At 42.8% G+C, this 19,621-nt stretch overlaps 1 protein-coding gene across 1 annotated transcript in view; it reads left to right on the forward strand.

The window, feature by feature from the left end:
- The first annotated feature begins 7,944 nt into the window (after positions 1–7,944).
- The window catches only part of PIK3R4 (phosphoinositide-3-kinase regulatory subunit 4), a 28,150-nt gene continuing 16,473 nt past the window's right edge, over positions 7,945–19,621 (forward strand). The window contains exons 1-7 of the mRNA XM_050892172.1: positions 7,945–8,722; positions 10,065–10,198; positions 10,374–10,956; positions 13,254–13,388; positions 15,309–15,530; positions 17,983–18,156; positions 19,323–19,468. Of these exons, the coding sequence (XP_050748129.1) occupies positions 7,993–8,722; positions 10,065–10,198; positions 10,374–10,956; positions 13,254–13,388; positions 15,309–15,530; positions 17,983–18,156; positions 19,323–19,468 (2,124 nt within the window). The 5' untranslated portion in view covers positions 7,945–7,992. The remainder of the gene's footprint in view (positions 8,723–10,064; positions 10,199–10,373; positions 10,957–13,253; positions 13,389–15,308; positions 15,531–17,982; positions 18,157–19,322; positions 19,469–19,621) is intronic.

Genomic DNA, 19,621 nt, shown 5'->3' on the forward strand with positions numbered 1-19,621 from the left:
TATACTGATTCATGGATGGTGGCAAATGCTCTGTGGGGGTGGTTACAGCAATGGAAGCGGAGTAATTGGCAACGCAGAGGTAAACCCATCTGGGCTGCTGCATTGTGGCAAGATATTGCTGCCCGGCTAGAGAACCTGGTTGTGAAAGTACGTCACGTAGATGCCCATGTACCTAAGAGCCGGGCCACTGAAGAACATCAAAACAATCAACAGGTAGACAAGGCTGCTAGAATTGAAGTAGCTCAGGTAGATCTGGATTGGCAGCATAAGGGTGAATTATTCATGGCTCGGTGGGCCCACGACACCTCAGGCCATCAGGGAAGAGATGCAACATATAGATGGGCTCGCGATCGAGGGGTGGACCTGACCATGGACACTATCGCACAGGTCATCCATGAATGTGAAACATGCGCTGCAATTAAGCAAGCCAAGCGGTTAAAGCCTCTTTGGTATGGAGGACGATGGCTGAAATACAAATATGGAGAGGCCTGGCAGATTGACTATATCACACTCCCACAAACCCGTCAAGGTAAGCGCTATGTGCTTACGATGGTGGAAGCAACCACCGGCTGGCTGGAAACATATCCCGTGCCCCATGCCACTGCCCGGAACACTATCCTGGGCCTTGAAAAGCAAATCTTATGGCGACACGGTACCCCAGAAAGAATTGAGTCAGACAACGGGACTCATTTCCGGAACAATCTCATAGACACCTGGGCCAAAGAGCACGGCATTGAGTGGGTGTATCACATCCCCTATCATGCACCAGCCTCCGGAAAAATCGAGCGATACAATGGACTGTTAAAGACTACATTGAAAGCAATGGGTGGTGGGACTTTCAAACATTGGGATACACATCTAGCAAAGGCCACCTGGTTAGTCAATACTAGAGGATCTGCCAATCGAGCTGGCCCTGCCCAATCAGAACTTTTACGTACTGTAGAAGGGGATAAAGTCCCTGTAGTGCACATGAAAAATATGCTAGGGAAAACAGTCTGGGTTACTCCTGCCTCAGGCAAAGGCAAACCTGTTCAGGGGATTGCTTTTGCTCAAGGGCCTGGGTGCACTTGGTGGGTGATGCGGAAGGATGGGGAAGTCCGATGTGTGCCTCAAGGGGATTTGATTTTAGGTGAGAACAGCCAATAGATTAAATTGTATGCTATATAATCCTGCCACTGTATGTCATCATTATTATAACTGTTATGTGCTATATTAATGGTATTACAGTAAGAATTACTTAGATTAATGAAGAATGAACTTTGATAAAACTGAGTGAAGTGCAATAGTGATGGAACCAGGACTGACTTCAGCATGCAACAATCCGACACCACACACCATCCTCCTGCTGCGCCCAATGTCACCTGCCTGCCACATCACACCGAAGCCCAATCCTGTTCTGCCGACTGAGCGGACTTTGCATCATCCCTCCTGCCCAGACAGACTGTTACGATAGATGGAGCTCAAAGTCATGGGCTGAATGAACTCAACAGACGTTTGATAGAGACGGCCCATAGACTGCGGGAATGATATCTTAAAAGACAGGAAAGGTGATGGTGATTAATTGGAAATGTATTGGAAAGTGTGGGATCTGGGCATAACGTAAATGGTATAGAATAAGGGGTGGATATTGTCCTGGTTTCAGCTGGGACAGAGTTAATTTTCTTCTTAGTAGCTGTTACAGTGCTGTGTTTTGGATTTAGTGTGAGAATGATGTTGATAACACTCTGATGTTTTAGTTGTTGCTAAGTAGCACTTATCTTCAGCCAAGGACTTTCCAGTTTCCCGTGCTCTGCCAGTAAGCAGGTGTGCAAGAAGCTGGGAGGCAGCAGAGCCGGGGCAGCTGACTTGAACTAGCCAAAGGGGTATTCCATACCATGGAACGTCATGCCCAGTATATAAACAGGGGGGAGTTGGCCGGGCGGCGCGGATCGCGGCTCGGGAACTAACTGGGCATCGGTCAACGAGTGGTGAGCAATTGCATTGTGCACCACTTGCTTTGTATAGTTTAATTCTTTTAGTATTGCTATTGTCATATTATTATTATTATCATTATCATTGTTTTTCATTCCTTTCTGTCCTATTAAACTGTCTTTATCTCAACTCACGAGTTTTTTTTCCTGATTCTCTCCCCCATCCCAGGGGTGGGGGGGCAGTGAGCGAGCGGCTGCGTGGTGCTTAGCTGCCGGCTGGGGTTAAACCACGACACCACTCTTGTTAGTTCTTCCCAAATTCTAATCGCCATACAAAATAGGATTCCAGCAGACCTGCTTGCTTGGAAATACTTAACATTTCAGAGCGTTCACAGCTAGACGGGAGCCCCTGAGCCCCGGGGTGCTGTGCAGCATCCGCTCGCCCAAGCGAGAGCAGCGCGGAGGGCGAGCGCTGCCACCCAGCGGCGACCACGGGCACGCCTGGGCCGGGCTTAAGGCCTAGGCTCGGCTTTCTCCGAGGCTGAACCTGCAGGTTCAGATCTTGCTAAGATCGGCTCATTTAGCAGAGGGCTGGTATTTTTATCGAAGGACACGTTAAATACGTATTCAGGGAGGCACTGCCTAACAGCACCGTTTTGGTTTTGTACCCAGGATTTCCAAGGGAGACTAAATAGTCACAGTCTTAAAAAAGAGCATAAGGTGTTTGGCTGGCATTGGAGCTGACTTAGGCCAAGAAAAGATGGCCATCAGCTGACTTGTGGCTAATACAGAGGAGCCATTTCTGAGTCTCAGGCAGAGGAATCAAATGTAGGAAGGGGGAAAATTACATAGGTTAGTCCTCGAGGTTAAAGAGTTACCAAACTTTCACTTGAAGCTCAAAATGGGCTGAAATTTCTCCCTGTGAATTTCCATATTTCTGTAAAACAAAAAGCAAAACATTCTTCCTGCTCCACTCTCTCTGCAAGGGGGTGGTTGGTAAGCACTATCAACATCTTACAGGTATGTTTAGGGTATAATAAAGCTCGGGTTTACGATTTCCCGCTTTCTCTTTTTAATCCCCAAAGTTAAAAGTAGCCGCAGAAGAAAATTGCACTAGTATGACCTAACAGAGGGAATGTATGCTAGTAAAATTTAACTTATTATGTGGCTTGTAGAGATTTATATCAGAAATACTAAACTGGGCCTAAATGAAACAGGAGCAGAAAAGTGTGTATGAAAGTATCATCACACACGTCTTGATGCTTCCGAGTACATGGTGTGGGAGTGCAAGGGAGTGACATCTGTAACACGATGTGTTAGTGACTGAAATCAATTTTGTTTAAAATAAATATCACTTTCCCCTTCCATATGGTCTCTCATTGAGTTTTGTGAAATTAATTTTGTACATGTTGCTTTGGTAGAAGCATCCAGGAGCAAGTGATTCTCATTCCAAAACAATTAGCACGTGACTAGGGAACAAATCTGTCAGTATGTCAGTCTGGAGACTAAACTTCAGGCAATTCTCCTGCTTTAGGTGCTTTTAAATAAAGTATTCTATAAACCATTTCTCTTGCCCATTTAAGTCCCTGGGATCACTGCGATATCGCATGTGGTGAAGTCGTGCTAAATCAGCAGGACAGACTGCCAGAGGATTTGATAGAGCAGAATGGTGCTGCAGAAGGTTTTAAAATGTTTACGCGTACTAATCAGGGGTGAGATGCACAAATCTTGAATCCCTTTACAAATTAGTAATGAAAAAAGCGCCATTCAGATAAAGTCAACTGATGTATTAATAAACCTTTTTAAAAGCAAAAAATTATCTAAAACACTGACATAAAGAATCATTTAAATGAAAACCTCCCAAGCCCTTTTCATTAAAACATACGAATTTGAGAGTTTCAAAAGCTTTGTACTTATTCCAAGATGCTTTAGAGTGGAGATTCATTAAATCTGTTTTTTTCTTCCAAAATAGTTTTGGTTTCATACAACATATATACCTCCATAAGCCCTAGAATTAGTGCAATGGGGCTTCCTACAGAGTTGTCTTTCCTGGTTGATCAACTCTGGTGTGCAACAAGAGCTCACACTTCCTTGAAGTTCTTCCCACAGCTGAGACATGGAAAAGATCCGTCTTCCCTGGGGATTCTCTGTCAGCAAAAACCTGGGAAGTCATAGCAGGTGCCCAGCCAGGACACCTAGAGAGGGTTTTTTTTGGTCTTCCCTCCACCCCGTTTTAAGAAATTTGATTGTTAGAAACTGCATCTCTCTGTCAACTTCGGCAGAAATCAGGTAGTAGGTTCAAGAGTTGGAAGGGACATCTACACAAACACCCCAAAGCACAAACAATCTGGCTGAGCATGATTAATTTAAGCCTTTTATCTATAGGAAAGTAGGGTAATAAGCATTGCATTAGGCATTCTCGGTCACTTCTATGCTCCACAAGGACAAAGATTTTAAGTTTGCCGAACAACAGCCCCAGTATTTTTTTCAGTATCTTTTCCTTCATTGCTTAATCTTGCACTAGCACTTTTTGTGGTTCACAGAGATAATTCTTCCTGCTGTTACAGACAACCTGCTAGTTTTAAACAATGTGCATGTTGACCCCTTCCCACTCATTTCTAAGCATGTGGTAAATTCTTGGTACCGGGGCAGGAGTTTGAAAGGTCAATAGGACACAGCACTGAGCACAATGAGTTTCCAGGATATTTCCAATCCTCATCCGTGATTTAAATGAGATTACTGGTACCATAATGTTTTTGCTTTTCTGTATCTAAGCTCAGCTCCGTAGAAGCAGCAGAGTTCTGACATTTTCAAGACACAATGAAAGGCAAAACAGTTTGCATAGGTGCCCATGGATGTTTGGTTTAGAAGGGAATCAGATTTGGGCAACAGGGAAAAAAGATGGCAATGTATCTGGCAGCTTATTTCATTTCCGTTAACTTCAGCATGGTCAACAGCCACCGCTAAGTGTCTCTTTTTACTTCTTGTATACGTCTGAATAAATGCGGACCAAAGATGCAACAATGAAATGATAGGTTTTTCCTTCTATTAGTTTTTTATTTGGAGGCGCAACTAAACAGTATATAGCTTAGGAAGGGGAGGAATGGTAGGAGGAGAGCACATACACAAGTCGTTCTTTTTTCTATTTTATTGCTCTGAAGCCACAAATGCACCCCTCCATTTGTTGCAGCCAGTTTAGCTTAACTAGAATTAAGTCGCATTACCGTGCATGAAAATGTGCCACTATTTTTCCCTCAGCACCTCTGCCCACTCATGCTGTATGCCTGGCAGTACTGCAGAAGCTCTCACCCTAAGACAAGCGGCTGAAAAACTGGCTTGAACTGTCACTCTAGGCCAGTGCAACTGTGCGCACGGACAAGAATATGTCTTAGCTAGGGGACAGTAACTAATGGCTTAGCTAGGAGCAAGTGTGCCTACAGGAGTTACAAAAAGCCCTCAGTATTAAAAAGCCTTACCCTCTTACTTTTGAAAACTGAACTTACCTCCTATGAGCAAATGGAGGAGAGCACAGCTAAGCCGCAGGGGCTGACAGATGCTCCTCTCCAGCCGAGTCTGGAGCTTGACTATGCAGTCTCTGGCATCCCTTCACAACTGAGATGGGTGCTCAGTCATGGGGGAGGCATAAGCACTCGTGCACGCTGTTTTGGGAGGTGTAGGCTCTTACATTGTTAGCAGCAACGTGTTTCCTGTTCAAACGGCACAAGAGGCATATCAATGGAGTGGACTGGCCTTCTTCCGACCAAACCCTGACAGTTTCAAAATCTTAACTAGGGGCTGCTGTAGCTACAGTCATAGTTGAATAATTTGAGCAGGAAGTAAGTTGCAGCACGAATACTGCTGCAACAGGTTCTGTTCTTCATTGAACACACAGCCAGAGCACAGTTAAAGTTGCTTTCATGGGATATATGCTTACTAAACAGCCTCAGATACTTTCTTCCCAACTTGTACATTTGATACCTTGAAATAGACTCCATGCATCTGAGTGAACTGAGAAAATCTTTCTGCTTTAAATCAAATAACTTTTTCCATTAGAGAGCGCAACCCCTATATAATTGTTTTGCAGATAAGCCAATGGAGATTTTCTGATTACCCACTTACTGACTTACAAGAAAATGTCCAACTTCCCAGTAGCCTGAAAGAGAGACCTTCAGCAGCCTGAACAAGAGACTTTCAGCAGCCATTCAGTTTTCTCCCCACACAGCTGTCTCCACCCATGTTATGCCCTAAAAGGAGGGGATGAAGTTTAAGGTGATTAGGAGTGATGAGAACAGGGTACCATTAGCTTACTGTCTGTTTCAATGTAAAAAAGGGAGCCCAGGAGTCCCGACTTCACGTTCCCTTCTCTACCCACTATGACAGGAGCTAAACAGTGGGGGTCAACAGCAGTAGTGTTACAGCATGAAGCTGACCTGCCAACCCTCAATTGAGTCTATTTCCCTTCTCTTCCAGATTCCTTTTGGCAGCCATGCAGCCTGTGATCCAGGCAAAGGGGTTGCAAGTGGAACAGTTACGTCCAGATCATGGCATCCCAAGGGGGGAAAAAAGGGCACAACAGCAAGCCACGACTCTAGAAGGAACTGTGCCTACGGACCAATCTAATGCCTATAGGTTTCCTACTTCTCACTCTCCTCACCCTAGTCCTAGCCCTAACTGTAACCCTAGGCCTGGGCTAAGACTTCTGCCCGGAGACATGCTGAACCTCCAGGTGTCGATTGCTGGTGGGAAAGTCCCACTGGCAGGAATCCCTCGCTAGCACAACCCGAACCACTTTGGAGACAACGTGATTAAGTTACCTCTTGCATGGCTGGTGGAAATGATACATTTGTGTAAGTAAGTTTCCATCATACACGCACTGATGTAGGGGACCCAAATGTCACTTCTCTAGACAGGCAGCAAGGAAACAACATGGCAAATGCAAAAAAACAAAGGGAAGCAAGAGCGGACTCAGCCCTGGGCTTCTCCTTGCTCGCAAGCACTTTCACATCAAACAATAAGAAAGGCCTCCTTTTTGTTTCACTCTGAGTTTGCTATGAAAGGCCTTTTCCTCATATCTCACATACATGAAACACTGTCAGGACAGACCTAGTAGTGACGTCATCTAAAAAAACCTTCTTCCCACAGACATCTAATGCTGAGCATGGCAGCTCTTCTCCTGTTTGCTTGGCCGAGAGGAGGTCCTGACGGATGCACCTAAGGCTGGTTCCACCAACATACCCGATCTCCTCCCAGCACTTTCATGATCCACACAGCTTACACTGGGTCGGTGCCAAGCTCACAGAAGTAGACATGCTGTACCCCCCTCAGCTCTTCCTTGACATCGCTGAAAAACAACACAAAGACTGCCTGAGCACATCACTGTTGCTGCTGCCGTCGCATCCGCTTCCCATTACACAGCACAAAACACGAAGAAACCCTTCCAGGGAATGTAACCAGCAAAAAAAAAAAAGGTTCATCAGAAGAAAACCAGCCCAGATCACAGCAAAAGCCGAAATTATGTCACTGAGGCAGGTACTAATGCAAAACTCTTTGTCTTTACAGGCTGTGGGGGACAGCCCCCCAGCCCTGTAGCACAGCCGGCTCGCCGGCGGCCGGCACCACAACAGCCCGGGCGGATGTGAGCTCACGGCACCGCCCCTTCCCCCGCCCGCCTCATGGTGCCGGTTCCGCCGCCCTGAGTCCCGCCTCGCTCCATCCCGCCGCCGGGGCTGGAGGGGGGGGGGTCCCGGCTCTGCCTGGGCCGGGCGGGCCGTGCCGGTGAATGCTTTGGCGGGGCGGAGGGGGGGACCCGCCGCCGCGGAGCCCCGCTCCCCTTGGGCCCGGGCCCCGCGCAGCGCTGCCCCGGCGGCGGGGCCTGGGGAGGGGCGGGAGCCGCGGCGGCAGGGCCCGCTTGGGGCAGGGGGCCCGGGGGAGCGGGGGCTGCGCTGCGCGGGGCTGGAGAGCGGGGGGGGGAGTGGAGTGAACCCGTAGCTGCGGCCGGTGTGAAATACGCGTTGTGTTTTTCCCCCAGGCTGACGCGGGAGAAGCCCTGGTGCGGTGCCTGCGCCCGGGAGGAGGTGCCGCCATGGGGAACCAGCTGGCTGGCATCGCCCCCTCGCAGATCCTCTCGGTGGACAGCTACTTCTCAGACATCCACGACTTCGAATACGATAAGAGCCTGGGGAGCACCCGCTTCTTCAAGGTCGCCCGAGCCAAGCACCGGGAGGGGCTGGTGGTCGTGAAGGTGTTTGCCATTCAGGATCCGACCTTACCCCTCACGAGCTACAAGCAAGAGCTGGAGGAGCTGAAGATAAGGTTACACTCGGCACAGAACTGCCTTCCCTTCCAGAAAGCGACCCTGTCCGAGAAGGCTGCGATGCTTTTCAGACAGTACGTACGGGACAACCTTTATGATCGAATTAGTACCAGGCCATTCCTGAACAACATTGAAAAAAGGTGGATCGCTTTCCAGATCCTTACTGCGGTGGACCAAGCGCACAAATCTGGGGTCCGCCACGGGGACATTAAAACAGAGAACATCATGGTGACCAGCTGGAACTGGGTTCTTCTAACTGACTTTGCCAGTTTTAAACCAACTTATCTTCCTGAAGACAATCCCGCTGATTTCAATTATTTCTTTGACACATCACGGAGGAGAACGTGTTACATAGCTCCCGAGCGCTTCGTCGATGGCAGTATGTTTGCTACGGAGTTGGAGAACATGCGGGACCCTTCAACTCCTTTGGTAGACTTGGCAAATAGCAATCAGCGAACAAGAGGGGAGTTAAAACGTGCAATGGATATCTTTTCCGCAGGTACTTGGAGCCATCAGGAGAGACCAGTGTGTTGTTTATGACTGTGTGTTGGGGTCCAGAAAAGCTTATTTGCAGGGGGGTTTTTTGTTCTTTTTTTTTTTTTTTTTTACAGTGGGCTTAGAGAACAGCATGTGGAAAAACTTGCTTATTTTAAGCATAAGACCCAACCACAAACCCTTCATTCACAGAAAAAGTACAGACACAATACAGTAAGCTACATAACTTAATTGCATCACCATGTTATCTGAGGAGGGAAATCAAAAACTTCTGTTATGGCTCTACTCTGCCCTGCAAAAGAGATGGTTCTGCAAGCCACAGACCATCATCATCTTGTGGCTGAGGTTCTGGGGATGCATAGCATATGCCTCATGGGACCCAAGAGGAGGAACCAGTCAGTGGTTCACCTGAGGTCCAGCTGCCTGGGGACTGAGCCAGCTTTCAGGGCAATTTGGCAATATTGGCTTTAGAAGCCCCTTCTTATTTCATTTTCGCCACAGGCAGGAAGTTGGATAACTGAGTAAGCTCCTGTCATAGTCCCACTCACAAATACTTGATAGAGTCTGACTGTGGGAGCCTGTCTTGAGTCTTGGGCTTGTCTTGAGCAGTTTGAAAGCCATAAGTTTGGCCTTTTTTTGTGGTTGGTTTTTTTTTTCCTTAAAGTGATTGAAAATCTGTATTTAAAGGTAGTGGTTACTTCATTTTACAAGCTGCTCTTATCGCCAGACTTCCAGGGCACTCCACTGATAAAGCAAGATGCTGACCATTGTGAGCAAACAGCAGGAGTGGGACCTTTGAAGAGAACGTGTGTCATGTACACAACAGGAGGGGCTGTGTTTGGCAATAATGTTATTTCTCACTGTGCTTATGAGCTTGTGTGAGTGAATATGTGCTGTCTCCCAGCATCACTGTGGAAGTAGAGGTTATTTCTTTACCTTCTGTAAAGGGGCTGCTTAGTTTTGACCTACTGCCCGATCCATGCTGACTTACTGGCACTATTCTTCCACGTGACAGTGATGTGGGTTCCTTTTCTGGTGGTGTATTTTCCAGCTGGCAGGTGGCTGAAGTCCCTGCCTCATGTTTCCTAATTGCAAACTCCTCTGCTGTTGGCATGCTTGAAATAAAATACTTGGGAGATATTTCAGGGATCAAGAGCTGGTTTTTGGAGCTTGAGATGCTATCTCCTTTCTGCAAGTTAATTTGGCAACTCATTTGCCTTATTTTTAATCGAGCTAAGAGTCGCACAGGGTTCGTTCTTGTCTGCATATAGAAAGCAAAGTTAAAGTGTCTGTTTATAATCCTCTGACATCTTTGATTTTTTTTTTTCCCCCTGTTTGTTCCCCAGGCTGTGTAATAGCAGAGCTTTTCACAGAAGGTGTACCCTTGTTTGATTTATCTCAGCTTTTGGCTTACAGAAATGGCCTTTTTTCCCCTGATCAAGTCCTAAACAAAATTGAAGACCACAGTATCAGAGAACTGGTAAGGATGGACTACAGCATTAGAACCATTTGTGTGGTCTGTTTGTAGTTTATTTCACCTACTTTGGTGACAAATTGCTTATTGTTTTGGGTTGATTTTTTTTTTTCCCTGTATTACAAATGTCTAAACCTTTAATCTTTCTCTCCCGCTCCTTCCTACTTCTGCCTTTCTCAAGGTCACTCAGATGGTCCATCGCGAGCCAGATAAACGTTTAGCAGCTGAAGATTATTTGAAACAGCAGCGTAACAATGCATTTCCTGAAATATTTTACACTTTCCTTCAGCCTTACATGGCCCAGTTTGCCAAGGAAACGTTTGTATCGGCAGATGAGCGTATATTGGTCATACGTAAAGATCTGGACAACATCATTCACAATCTCTGTGGGCATGATCGCACAGAGAAAGCCGAGGGAGAGACAAAAGAGAATGGGCTGGTTATTCTAGTGTCTGTGATAACTTCCTGTTTACAGACTCTCAAATACTGTGATTCAAAACTGGCTGCTTTGGAACTGATTCTTCATTTAGCACCAAGATTAAGTGTAGAGATTCTTCTGGATCGTATTACTCCTTATCTGTTACATTTCAGCAACGACTCTGTGCCCAGGGTGAGGGCAGAATCTGTGAGGACACTAACTAAAGTTCTTGCTCTCGTCAAAGAGGTGCCACGCAATGATATTAACATTTATCCAGAATACATTCTGCCAGGCATTGCACACTTGGCCCAGGATGAAGCCACCATCGTGAGACTTGCATATGCTGGTAAGAGGAAATCCAGTAAAAACTCCAAATCTTGGGCTTTTCTGTATTTCCTTAACTGTTTTCTCCTCTGCTCAAAATCATCACATAGCTTGCTGTTTCTGTTTCAGTAAATCTCCCCAGAAGTCTCAGAAATGACTGCAGGTAAAGACACCTGTATTCACTTAAGCTAACTAGTGCAGGTGGTGGCAGCAACTTAATAATTACTGAGCTGACTTATACTAACAGATGAGTTTCCAGTGTAGATCTCTACCCAAAGTAAATAATTACATTTCAAATAGTTGACAAAATGCGTTTGCTCTCTGCTAGATGAATTAACTTTTTTTAAAATTAACGTTCATTCTTCTCTGTAGTTCTGCATCTAAAAGCAACTTGCAGAATGAGTACATGTGCTTTGGGCTAGGGCCTGGATGTAGCACACAGCAGGTCTGCCCACAGCAAAGGTAACGAGTCAGAGTTTAGAGCCTCATGCTCGGGGAAGCAGCCCTGGCTTTATTCCCTGGATAAGCAAGAGCATAACAAAGAAAAGTACTTGTCCAAGCGGTCTTTATGTAGCTAAGTATGTGAACAGGGCTTTCTGAGCTTGCCCACCCTTTGCTGCTTTTATTAATTTATCTTAATTGACATTTCATTAGCTCAGATTGTTTGCTTAGAGTGGCCTGATTGAACTGAATAAATATGAAGCTAACTTAAAGCATCAGTGTGTTGCTACGCTTCAGAGTTATTTTCCCACAAAATGAAATTTGATATTCAGGGGCTGAAATTACATTATTTGCTATGTAATAGACTGGCTTATACCATAGCAGATGTTTTCTTCATACGTTATTCGTATATATGAGTTCTGCCTGGTTCAGGAATAGGCTTTGTAGTCATGCCCATATTTGCTATTTACAATGTACCCTTATTTGCTATGACTAGCATATTTTTAAGTGTGGTGTTTTGGGGTTTTTTTGTTTTGGTTTGGTTTTTTTAAAGTTATAAATGCAGAATTTAGCTGAAAATGTCCCAGGTGATTTTTTTCTTTTATTTACTAAGCTGATAAAATTAATTATTGAAGACAATGTGTAGTTAATGAATAGAACCAATTGCTTTTGGTCACCTTGATCTTCCACATTTAGGGCTTTATGAAGGAACCATTTTTTCATGCCTCACTTTTATTTGTAGATGAGAAAAAAAAATCTTGTAAAATTGTAGTCTATTCGTAATTAATTTTTAAATGAACTAATATAAAGTTGAACTTGTTAAATAAGCTGAAACAGAAGAAACAAAATGCAATCTCCTTTTCTGCAAGTGCAAAAAGGCTACAGGTCTCAGTACCTATAGACTCCAGTTGCATCTGCTTACACAAAGGTTTTCTCTGTGTTCAGTGGTTTGACTGTATTTTCAAACTGAGTACAGCTAAAATATTTTCTGAAATTTGAAAAGGTTATTTGAACTGTAGATGGTTAAGTCTGATTAAGTTGCCTTGACTTCAAATAGATTTTCTTTTAAGAAAGCACTTTAACTTTCAAAATAAATATATATATATATATATATTTAAAGGTAGTCTAATGCCTGAGTTAACTTGTGTTACTATAGCACACTTTTGGAAGTGGTCAGACTGGTGACTTAGAGGATTTGATCTGGGCTCTGGACAGGCTCCACTGGCATGCTGCTGTTGTCTTGGACGACACTCAGAACGGCTGCTTAAGTGGGTCTTCTGCCTCGACGGGATTATTCCTGTGCCAGCAGTGGCCTGACCCATATAATATAGCCTGAGTTGCTTCAGCAGCTTCCAAACAGTGCAGAACAGTGCCAAATCGTGTGGATAGGTATGGGGACAAATGTTTTAAAAGTGGAATCCAGCCCTCAAGGGTAACCCTGTTGTTATTCCCTAGGATACAGATCCTGGCGTGGTGGTTTGTTGTTGTTTTGTTGCAGTCTACCACGTGGGCGTGTTAGTTAATTCAGGTTAATTGGCCTTTAAATTCTATCGAGTTATTTAGTCATTAGCCTGAGATTAGGTGGTATTTAGGGCTAGTTTTAGAAGACTGAAATTAGTCATTGTTACACTTGATATCCTTACAACTTTTCCACTTGTTCACACGACAAAACTACCATGTGATTTGATGTACTTGGTAGCTTCACTGGGGTCAGAGTCAACAGAAGTGGGTTGACGAGAGCATGTTGTGTAATTTCAATCCCATTTGCCCATCATGACTGGTATTGTCAGTGGTTATAATCTCTCATCAGGGGGATCATCAGACTGATGTAAATTGGCAAAGTAGAACAGTTCTTAACCAAAATGTTTTCCTTTGCAGAAAACATAGCGCTGTTGGCAGAAACAGCTCTGAGATTTCTGGAGTTAGTACAGCTGAAAAATCTGAATATGGAAAATGAACCGAATGGTGAAGAAATGGATGAAACATCTCACCCTAGTGATAACTATGACACAGGTAATGTCACTTCCACTTACCTTGCCTGCTTATCATAGCAAATCATGGGCCAAAGCTCCTAATTAGCACTGATCTTCCTCATCTCTTAAAGCTTAGCCTTCCTATTAAATGGGAAGAATGCTTTGCCTTGACCAGTATCAAAGCGTGTGTTACAGCTTCATGCAGAAACAGACACCTCTGTTCTGAACATTGTGAAAGACAAAGAAGTATATAAATGAGCACGCTTTTCTTCTCCAAAAGTTGTCAAGGTATTTGACTGTGATGCTGGCTGCCTGGTTGCATATCCAGATTCACTCACTGTCCCATAAACAAGTCAGCTGCAAAAACATGGCTGTATTCCAAATACCGCTTCCATTGAAGTGGCAGGCAGCGTTAGCTTTGAAAAGCCTGTCAAATTCCAGCATAGTCATAGTACTGTATTTTTCAGTCGTTCTTCCTTTTCTGTTCCTATGCCTGGCAATTCTTGTCTAGCTTTTTGCCTGAAGATGCTGCATGTATGGATGCTATTGGGCAGTGACATCTGTTCTATCATAACTGTAGCACAGAGAATGAGTTAAAATCCTAAGGATGGCTTTTCTTCTTTCCCTTGGGAAGGAAGGATGGTAATAAGTGATCTGTGTGTCAGCTCCAGTGCCTTTTAGTGATGCATAGATTTCCGGAACAATGCCAGGCAAGTCTTCTAAGCTGGGAAGTTTGTGGTTAAAAACTGTCACTTCTCTTTTGGGCTAAGTAGATCAGTCTGTGACAAATCACAGTTGGTAAACATCCCACACCTACTCCATTTGGTAGGGAAAAAGGCATGTTTCAATTATCTCTTAACTAGTTGCAGGATGATACTTTAAAAACAAAAAACCTACCAAAACCAAGCATAAAAAATCCCCTTCAAGTTCCTTCACGTAAGGCATGGGGTGCGCAGAATTGCTGAAGAGTGAGAGAGGAAGCCCCATCATATGGGCTGTGTTTCTAAGAAATACTGTCCCCTATCCCTCAAAATAGTTTGGAGATGAAAGAAGTAACACAACGAAGAAAGAAGTTTGAATAGTTCTATTCTTTTTACCCTTTTAGAAACCAAGCATGAGAAATTTGAACCCAGAAGGCAACTTTTTCATGTGACTGACACACAGAGTCACGATGGAAAGCAAATTAGCTGGTCTTCTGACTGCAGGCAAATGGTAATCACCCCTGCAAAGCTGGGACAGCAATAACTGAAATTTTTGTGCTACTTATTTGAGAACCTCCCTTGTACAGCTTTCAGTAATAGCCAGTGCATTAACAATTCTGTTATTTCCATTTAATAGAAATATTTTTTTAGTTACATCATGGAGTAGAAGCATGGACAAGGTCATCTTCAAATTTTTCATCAGTATCGTTAGGGTAACTGCTGATATTTAATGAAATTGGAAGTACTCACTTTTTCAAGTATTGTTTATTCCTCTCTGTATCCTTAATAAAGGCAATCTATCTACCTAACTAAAAATGTACTCTTGATCTGTTGTCAGTTCACAAATTTTGAAACTGATAGTCAAATAAACATATCAAACCAGAATTGCCTTGAAGCATTTTGTTTACTGTTGTAACGTTGCTGCTGACTCATTCTGATGCTTCTTCACATCTGCATTTCACCTATATGTATAATGAGCTGGATCATCTTAGTTGAAGTTATGACAAGTTTAGAATATATTGATCTGGTAAGAATGTCTCACAGTTCTATACTCTTTGGCTTTGCCACCACCTCATGCTTAGTCTGAAGTCTTTGGTAAGCCAGTTGTTGGAATTGTTGAGGTTCTGTTACGTTGCCCATCTTACTGAGTCGGGTGTTCTTCAGGATGACCTGTCAGTGTAACTCCTTTGGCAGCAGGTAGTACACATGCACATATTGTTTCTTGCCAGCCCAAATGTTCATCCTGTTGTCTCTTGCAGAGTTGCAAGCCTTGCATGAAATGGTCCAGCAGAAAGTCGTGACTTTGCTAAGTGACCCGGAGAATATTGTGAAACAAACACTGATGGAAAATGGAATAACACGTCTCTGTGTCTTTTTTGGACGTCAGAAAGCCAATGATGTTCTTCTGTCTCATATGATCACTTTCTTAAATGATAAGAATGACTGGCATCTTCGAGGAGCTTTCTTTGACAGCATTGTTGGTAAGTGTTTGGTTTCAGCCAAACACAGTAGAGAGATAATAATGTAAATAAATTAATTTTTGCATATCCTGGAAACTGTTAACAGTTATATAAAAGTCCTTTCTTATAAAGATTTCTATAATTTATAGGAAAAGACTTTGCTGAATTATTGGGTGTAAATGTTTCTTTAGGGAGTGAAGACAAAACAATGTAAATACAAATATATTTTTCTTTTAGTCCAGATATTTAATACAGATGAGACTGAGGCATTTAAGTGTAGCTTAGATTAACATAAAAAATAAACTTTAAATGCTGGGTTTTTCTGAGTCTTTGCTAAAGCCACTAACTCAAAAAGCTAAATTATGACAAATAAATACTAAGATTTCTGCAAGCTGTCTAGTAGATGCATCACTTCACATGTGTGCATGGTCCCATTAACTTCAGTAGACCTGTTCATACGATGAAAACTATGCATTGGTATAGGCTAAAATTGTAATTTGAAAAATTTAAGTGCCTTAAAACCTTACTTAAAGATTCTTGTTAGCTCAGAAAACTGAATAACAATTTTTAAAATCTTACTAGTGACGACATCAGCTGTTAAGTGTATCTAATGTTCCATGCACGTTGGAAATTATTCCACATGACTATTGCTGAGAGCTGGTGCTCAGGATTTGCGGGTTAAGAAAACTTTCCCATTGCAGTACCTGGGGGGAAGAATGGTACTTCAGGTGCATGGCAAGAAAAACGAGCATGATCAAACTTCCAGCAGGGCCATTATGGTAGGCACACGTTCCATTATGACTAGAAGCCACAAAATGCTGTGCTGGCAAACCCTGCCAAGTTGTGACGCTAATAACTTGTCAGAATTTGTTTAGAAGGAGCAATGGGGGTAGCCAAAGCACAGGTCACAGTCTCCTGGTGTCTTGCAAAAGACATGTAGAGAGATGTGAGGCAATTAAGTGTATAAGTCAAGACATATAACCTATATTTTTAACTCCTCCTCCTCTCCCAGTGTCTGTTCAAAACCTCCACAGAAGAATTCAGATAAAGTTCAAAACTTATATTTTTGTTTTACACTGTTTTACTTAAAGCTTTTGCACATCTTTAAAACTGAGCTGTCTAACTTGTGTTTAAGTATGTGCAGGCACTGCTGCCTGTGGCTGTGGGCAAATGCCCTTCTGTAACAGTGGCACTGAGGGGATTTCTCCTACCCGTGCTATTTCTCCCTTTTTCCTCTCTTCCTTTTAGCAACTGGTTGCAAAGCCCCATGTTAACGCATGAGCAAGTATATTGATTGTTACCTTACTAGAGTAAAAGTGATAAAGTTATTTTATGTTTAATCTCGATTCTGATGGGAAGACATTGAATTTTCTGGTATTTATCAATCCCAAATAACTGGGTTAGAAGCAGAGGCAGTTGTGGTCTATGCTGTGTACCACATATGATGATAGCAACAATAAGCCTGAGCTATTCAATGAAAAACTAATTTTTTTTCTCTTGAGAACGATCCAGGGGACTTGCCCAATTCTTAGTGGGAATGAACGTTAGCTTGATGGATGTAAAGCTAGAGGAAAGATCAGAAGTCCAACAAGGTCCATCTCCCTGACCGTTGCCAGAGATTAATTATTGTAGATGGGTTATCTAATCCAAACAAGGAATTCCAGATGACAGTTTCATGTGGCCAGTGGCTGGTTTTCACGTGGGAAAGGAAGAAGAATAGGAAAGCAGTTTCTTTTACTGCAATGCAGTTGATATATTTTTGTCCAGCAGCTTCAAAGAAATGACTTTCATTTTGCTTTTGATCTTGGCTTCTTTCTAAGATTTTGAAATATATTTTAAAATTGGATTTATTTTTGAAACTAGGGTCAAGGTGGCTTCATGATGGCAAATAATTTGAGACTAGTTAACTAAACAGCAAATCTTGCAGTCATTTCAGGCTGGAAGAGTTTTAGAAGATTGTTCTAGAAGTTCCTTTTTGACTATTAGTGATTCTTTCTTTTGTGGCTAAGTGAATGTACGTTACAGACTTTCCTTGCTGATAATTAGTCCAGTATCCAGTTCAGTGTATTCAGGAGTCTGAATGACACTCAAATTACAATCACTGCTAAGTTAAAAGACAGAATCCTGCTAACAGAACCTTTTATTGTTGCTCACTTGTCCTTTCTATGTACAAATGCATGCACTGCATCCCCACCCCTTGGGAGCACTGCTGATTTTGCCTTGCTGTTTCAGACTTCTGCTGGCCAGCTGTGTGCTGACATCTATGCCTGGCATCTGGAAGGATCTCTGCAGGCACAGGGATCTGCTTTTATCAAACAGTTTTCAGAATATTGGTCTAACTTTGAATGGAAAGTAGCTTCCTTTTTTCCTAATCTATTTTGAGATGTCTCTGTTGGATAGCAATTTTAAACTTTGGTGAGGAAAGGCAAGGAAGTGCTATTTTGGATTTTTATGTGTTCTTTCTATGTTTCAGGTGTTGCTGCTTACGTTGGCTGGCAAAGCTCATCCATACTGAAACCTTTGCTTCAGCAAGGTCTCAGTGATGCTGAAGAATTCGTCATTTATAAAGCCCTCAATGCTCTTACTTGTATGTGCCAGTTAGGGCTCTTGCAAAAGCCCCATATTTATGAGTTTGCTTGTGATATCGGTAAGTTGGAATACTGGAGAATTCTTTTCTTAACTAGGAAAACAAGGTAATCTTAGTACTACATAAAGCTTCACTGTCAGCTTAGCTGTCCAATATGCAAACATATAGTACTGTTTTAGAATCTACACAAAATTGTTTTAATGAACTATTGCTAGTTGGACCATGTTAGTGCTCAGAACTCTAAAATAATAATTTTGGTGGAACAAATTGGAAGCATCTTCTCTGATTTTATATAGGACAGCAGCAAACAACACTTAGTCCAAAGACTTTCTGCTTTAAGATCTTTCCTTGTTCTTCATGCCAACCTCCTATAAAGAAAAACTCCTGGTAGCTTCTGGATGTTGATCAGGCACATAACTTGCAAACTCTTACCCATCAGCCTTTGAGGAAGGGGGGAATCCAGTCCTTCAGACAATACATGATCCTTTCTCATCCTATTTCTAACACCATAAAAACCCACTTAACTCAATAGAACCTTGAATACAGAGTTGGTCTCTCCTTCCTCATCAGGCTTATCATTTTAATTTAGACATGCCCAAGGTTTACCAGCTATTTATGGAAAAGAAAATACCAACTGATCTTTTAAGATGTAGTCTGCTTCTTCCTAATGTTACGCCTTTTCAAATGCACTCAGAATTTGGGGCAGATGATCTGTGATTATATCTCATGACTAGATACAGTCTCTTGATTACAACTTCTTAAAACCCACGTAATTGAGATGGACTTCTGAGTCCGATAATCTTACAATATAAGTAGTGACTATTCAAGGAAGAGGGGGGAAGAAGGAAGGAATAAAGTATTTACTTAAAAACTAAAAAATAAATCACTGGTATTAAGATTCTCCATAATTGTCCAGAATAAGGTTGAGATTTATTTTTGGATTAGTCTCCTTTGCAAATCTGAAGTTGACAATTAGGGACTGAAATGAATAAATAGGAAGAATATGCTTTTTGGCAACAGCAAGTAAGCTGAGCAGCACGGGCACAGTGAAGTCCATGAAATAATTTTCTCAGTATGAGTGTTTTAACCTTGGTGCTCTGCAGGAGTGAAGGCTCAGTTTGGGGGTAATTCTAGGGGAAGGAAATGACATCACAGGCTGCCATATACAGGATGATCCCCTCTCTTTAATATAAATGATATATTTTAACAGCCTGATTTTCTTTCAGCACCTTTCCTGTGTCATCCTAATCTTTGGATACGTTACGGTGCAGTTGGATTTATCACTGTGGTAGCACAGTATTTGAATATTGCTGATGTCTACTGCAAGCTAATGCCATACCTCCATCCTTTTATCACACAACCAATAATACAGGTAATACTTCAAATAATATTAATGTGACTATATCTTGACTAGTCATACTACTTAAGTCTGTCTTGGCCATGGTCCTGGCTATAAGAATATTAGAATTTTTTTTTTTCTTTTCAATTAAGGTTAGAGGCGATAGAGTTTTTTGATCTCTGCTGG

The sequence above is a fragment of the Gymnogyps californianus genome, chromosome 2 (genome assembly GCF_018139145.2).
Source record: "Gymnogyps californianus isolate 813 chromosome 2, ASM1813914v2, whole genome shotgun sequence".
In the NCBI taxonomy this organism is placed as follows: Eukaryota; Metazoa; Chordata; class Aves; order Accipitriformes; family Cathartidae; genus Gymnogyps; species Gymnogyps californianus.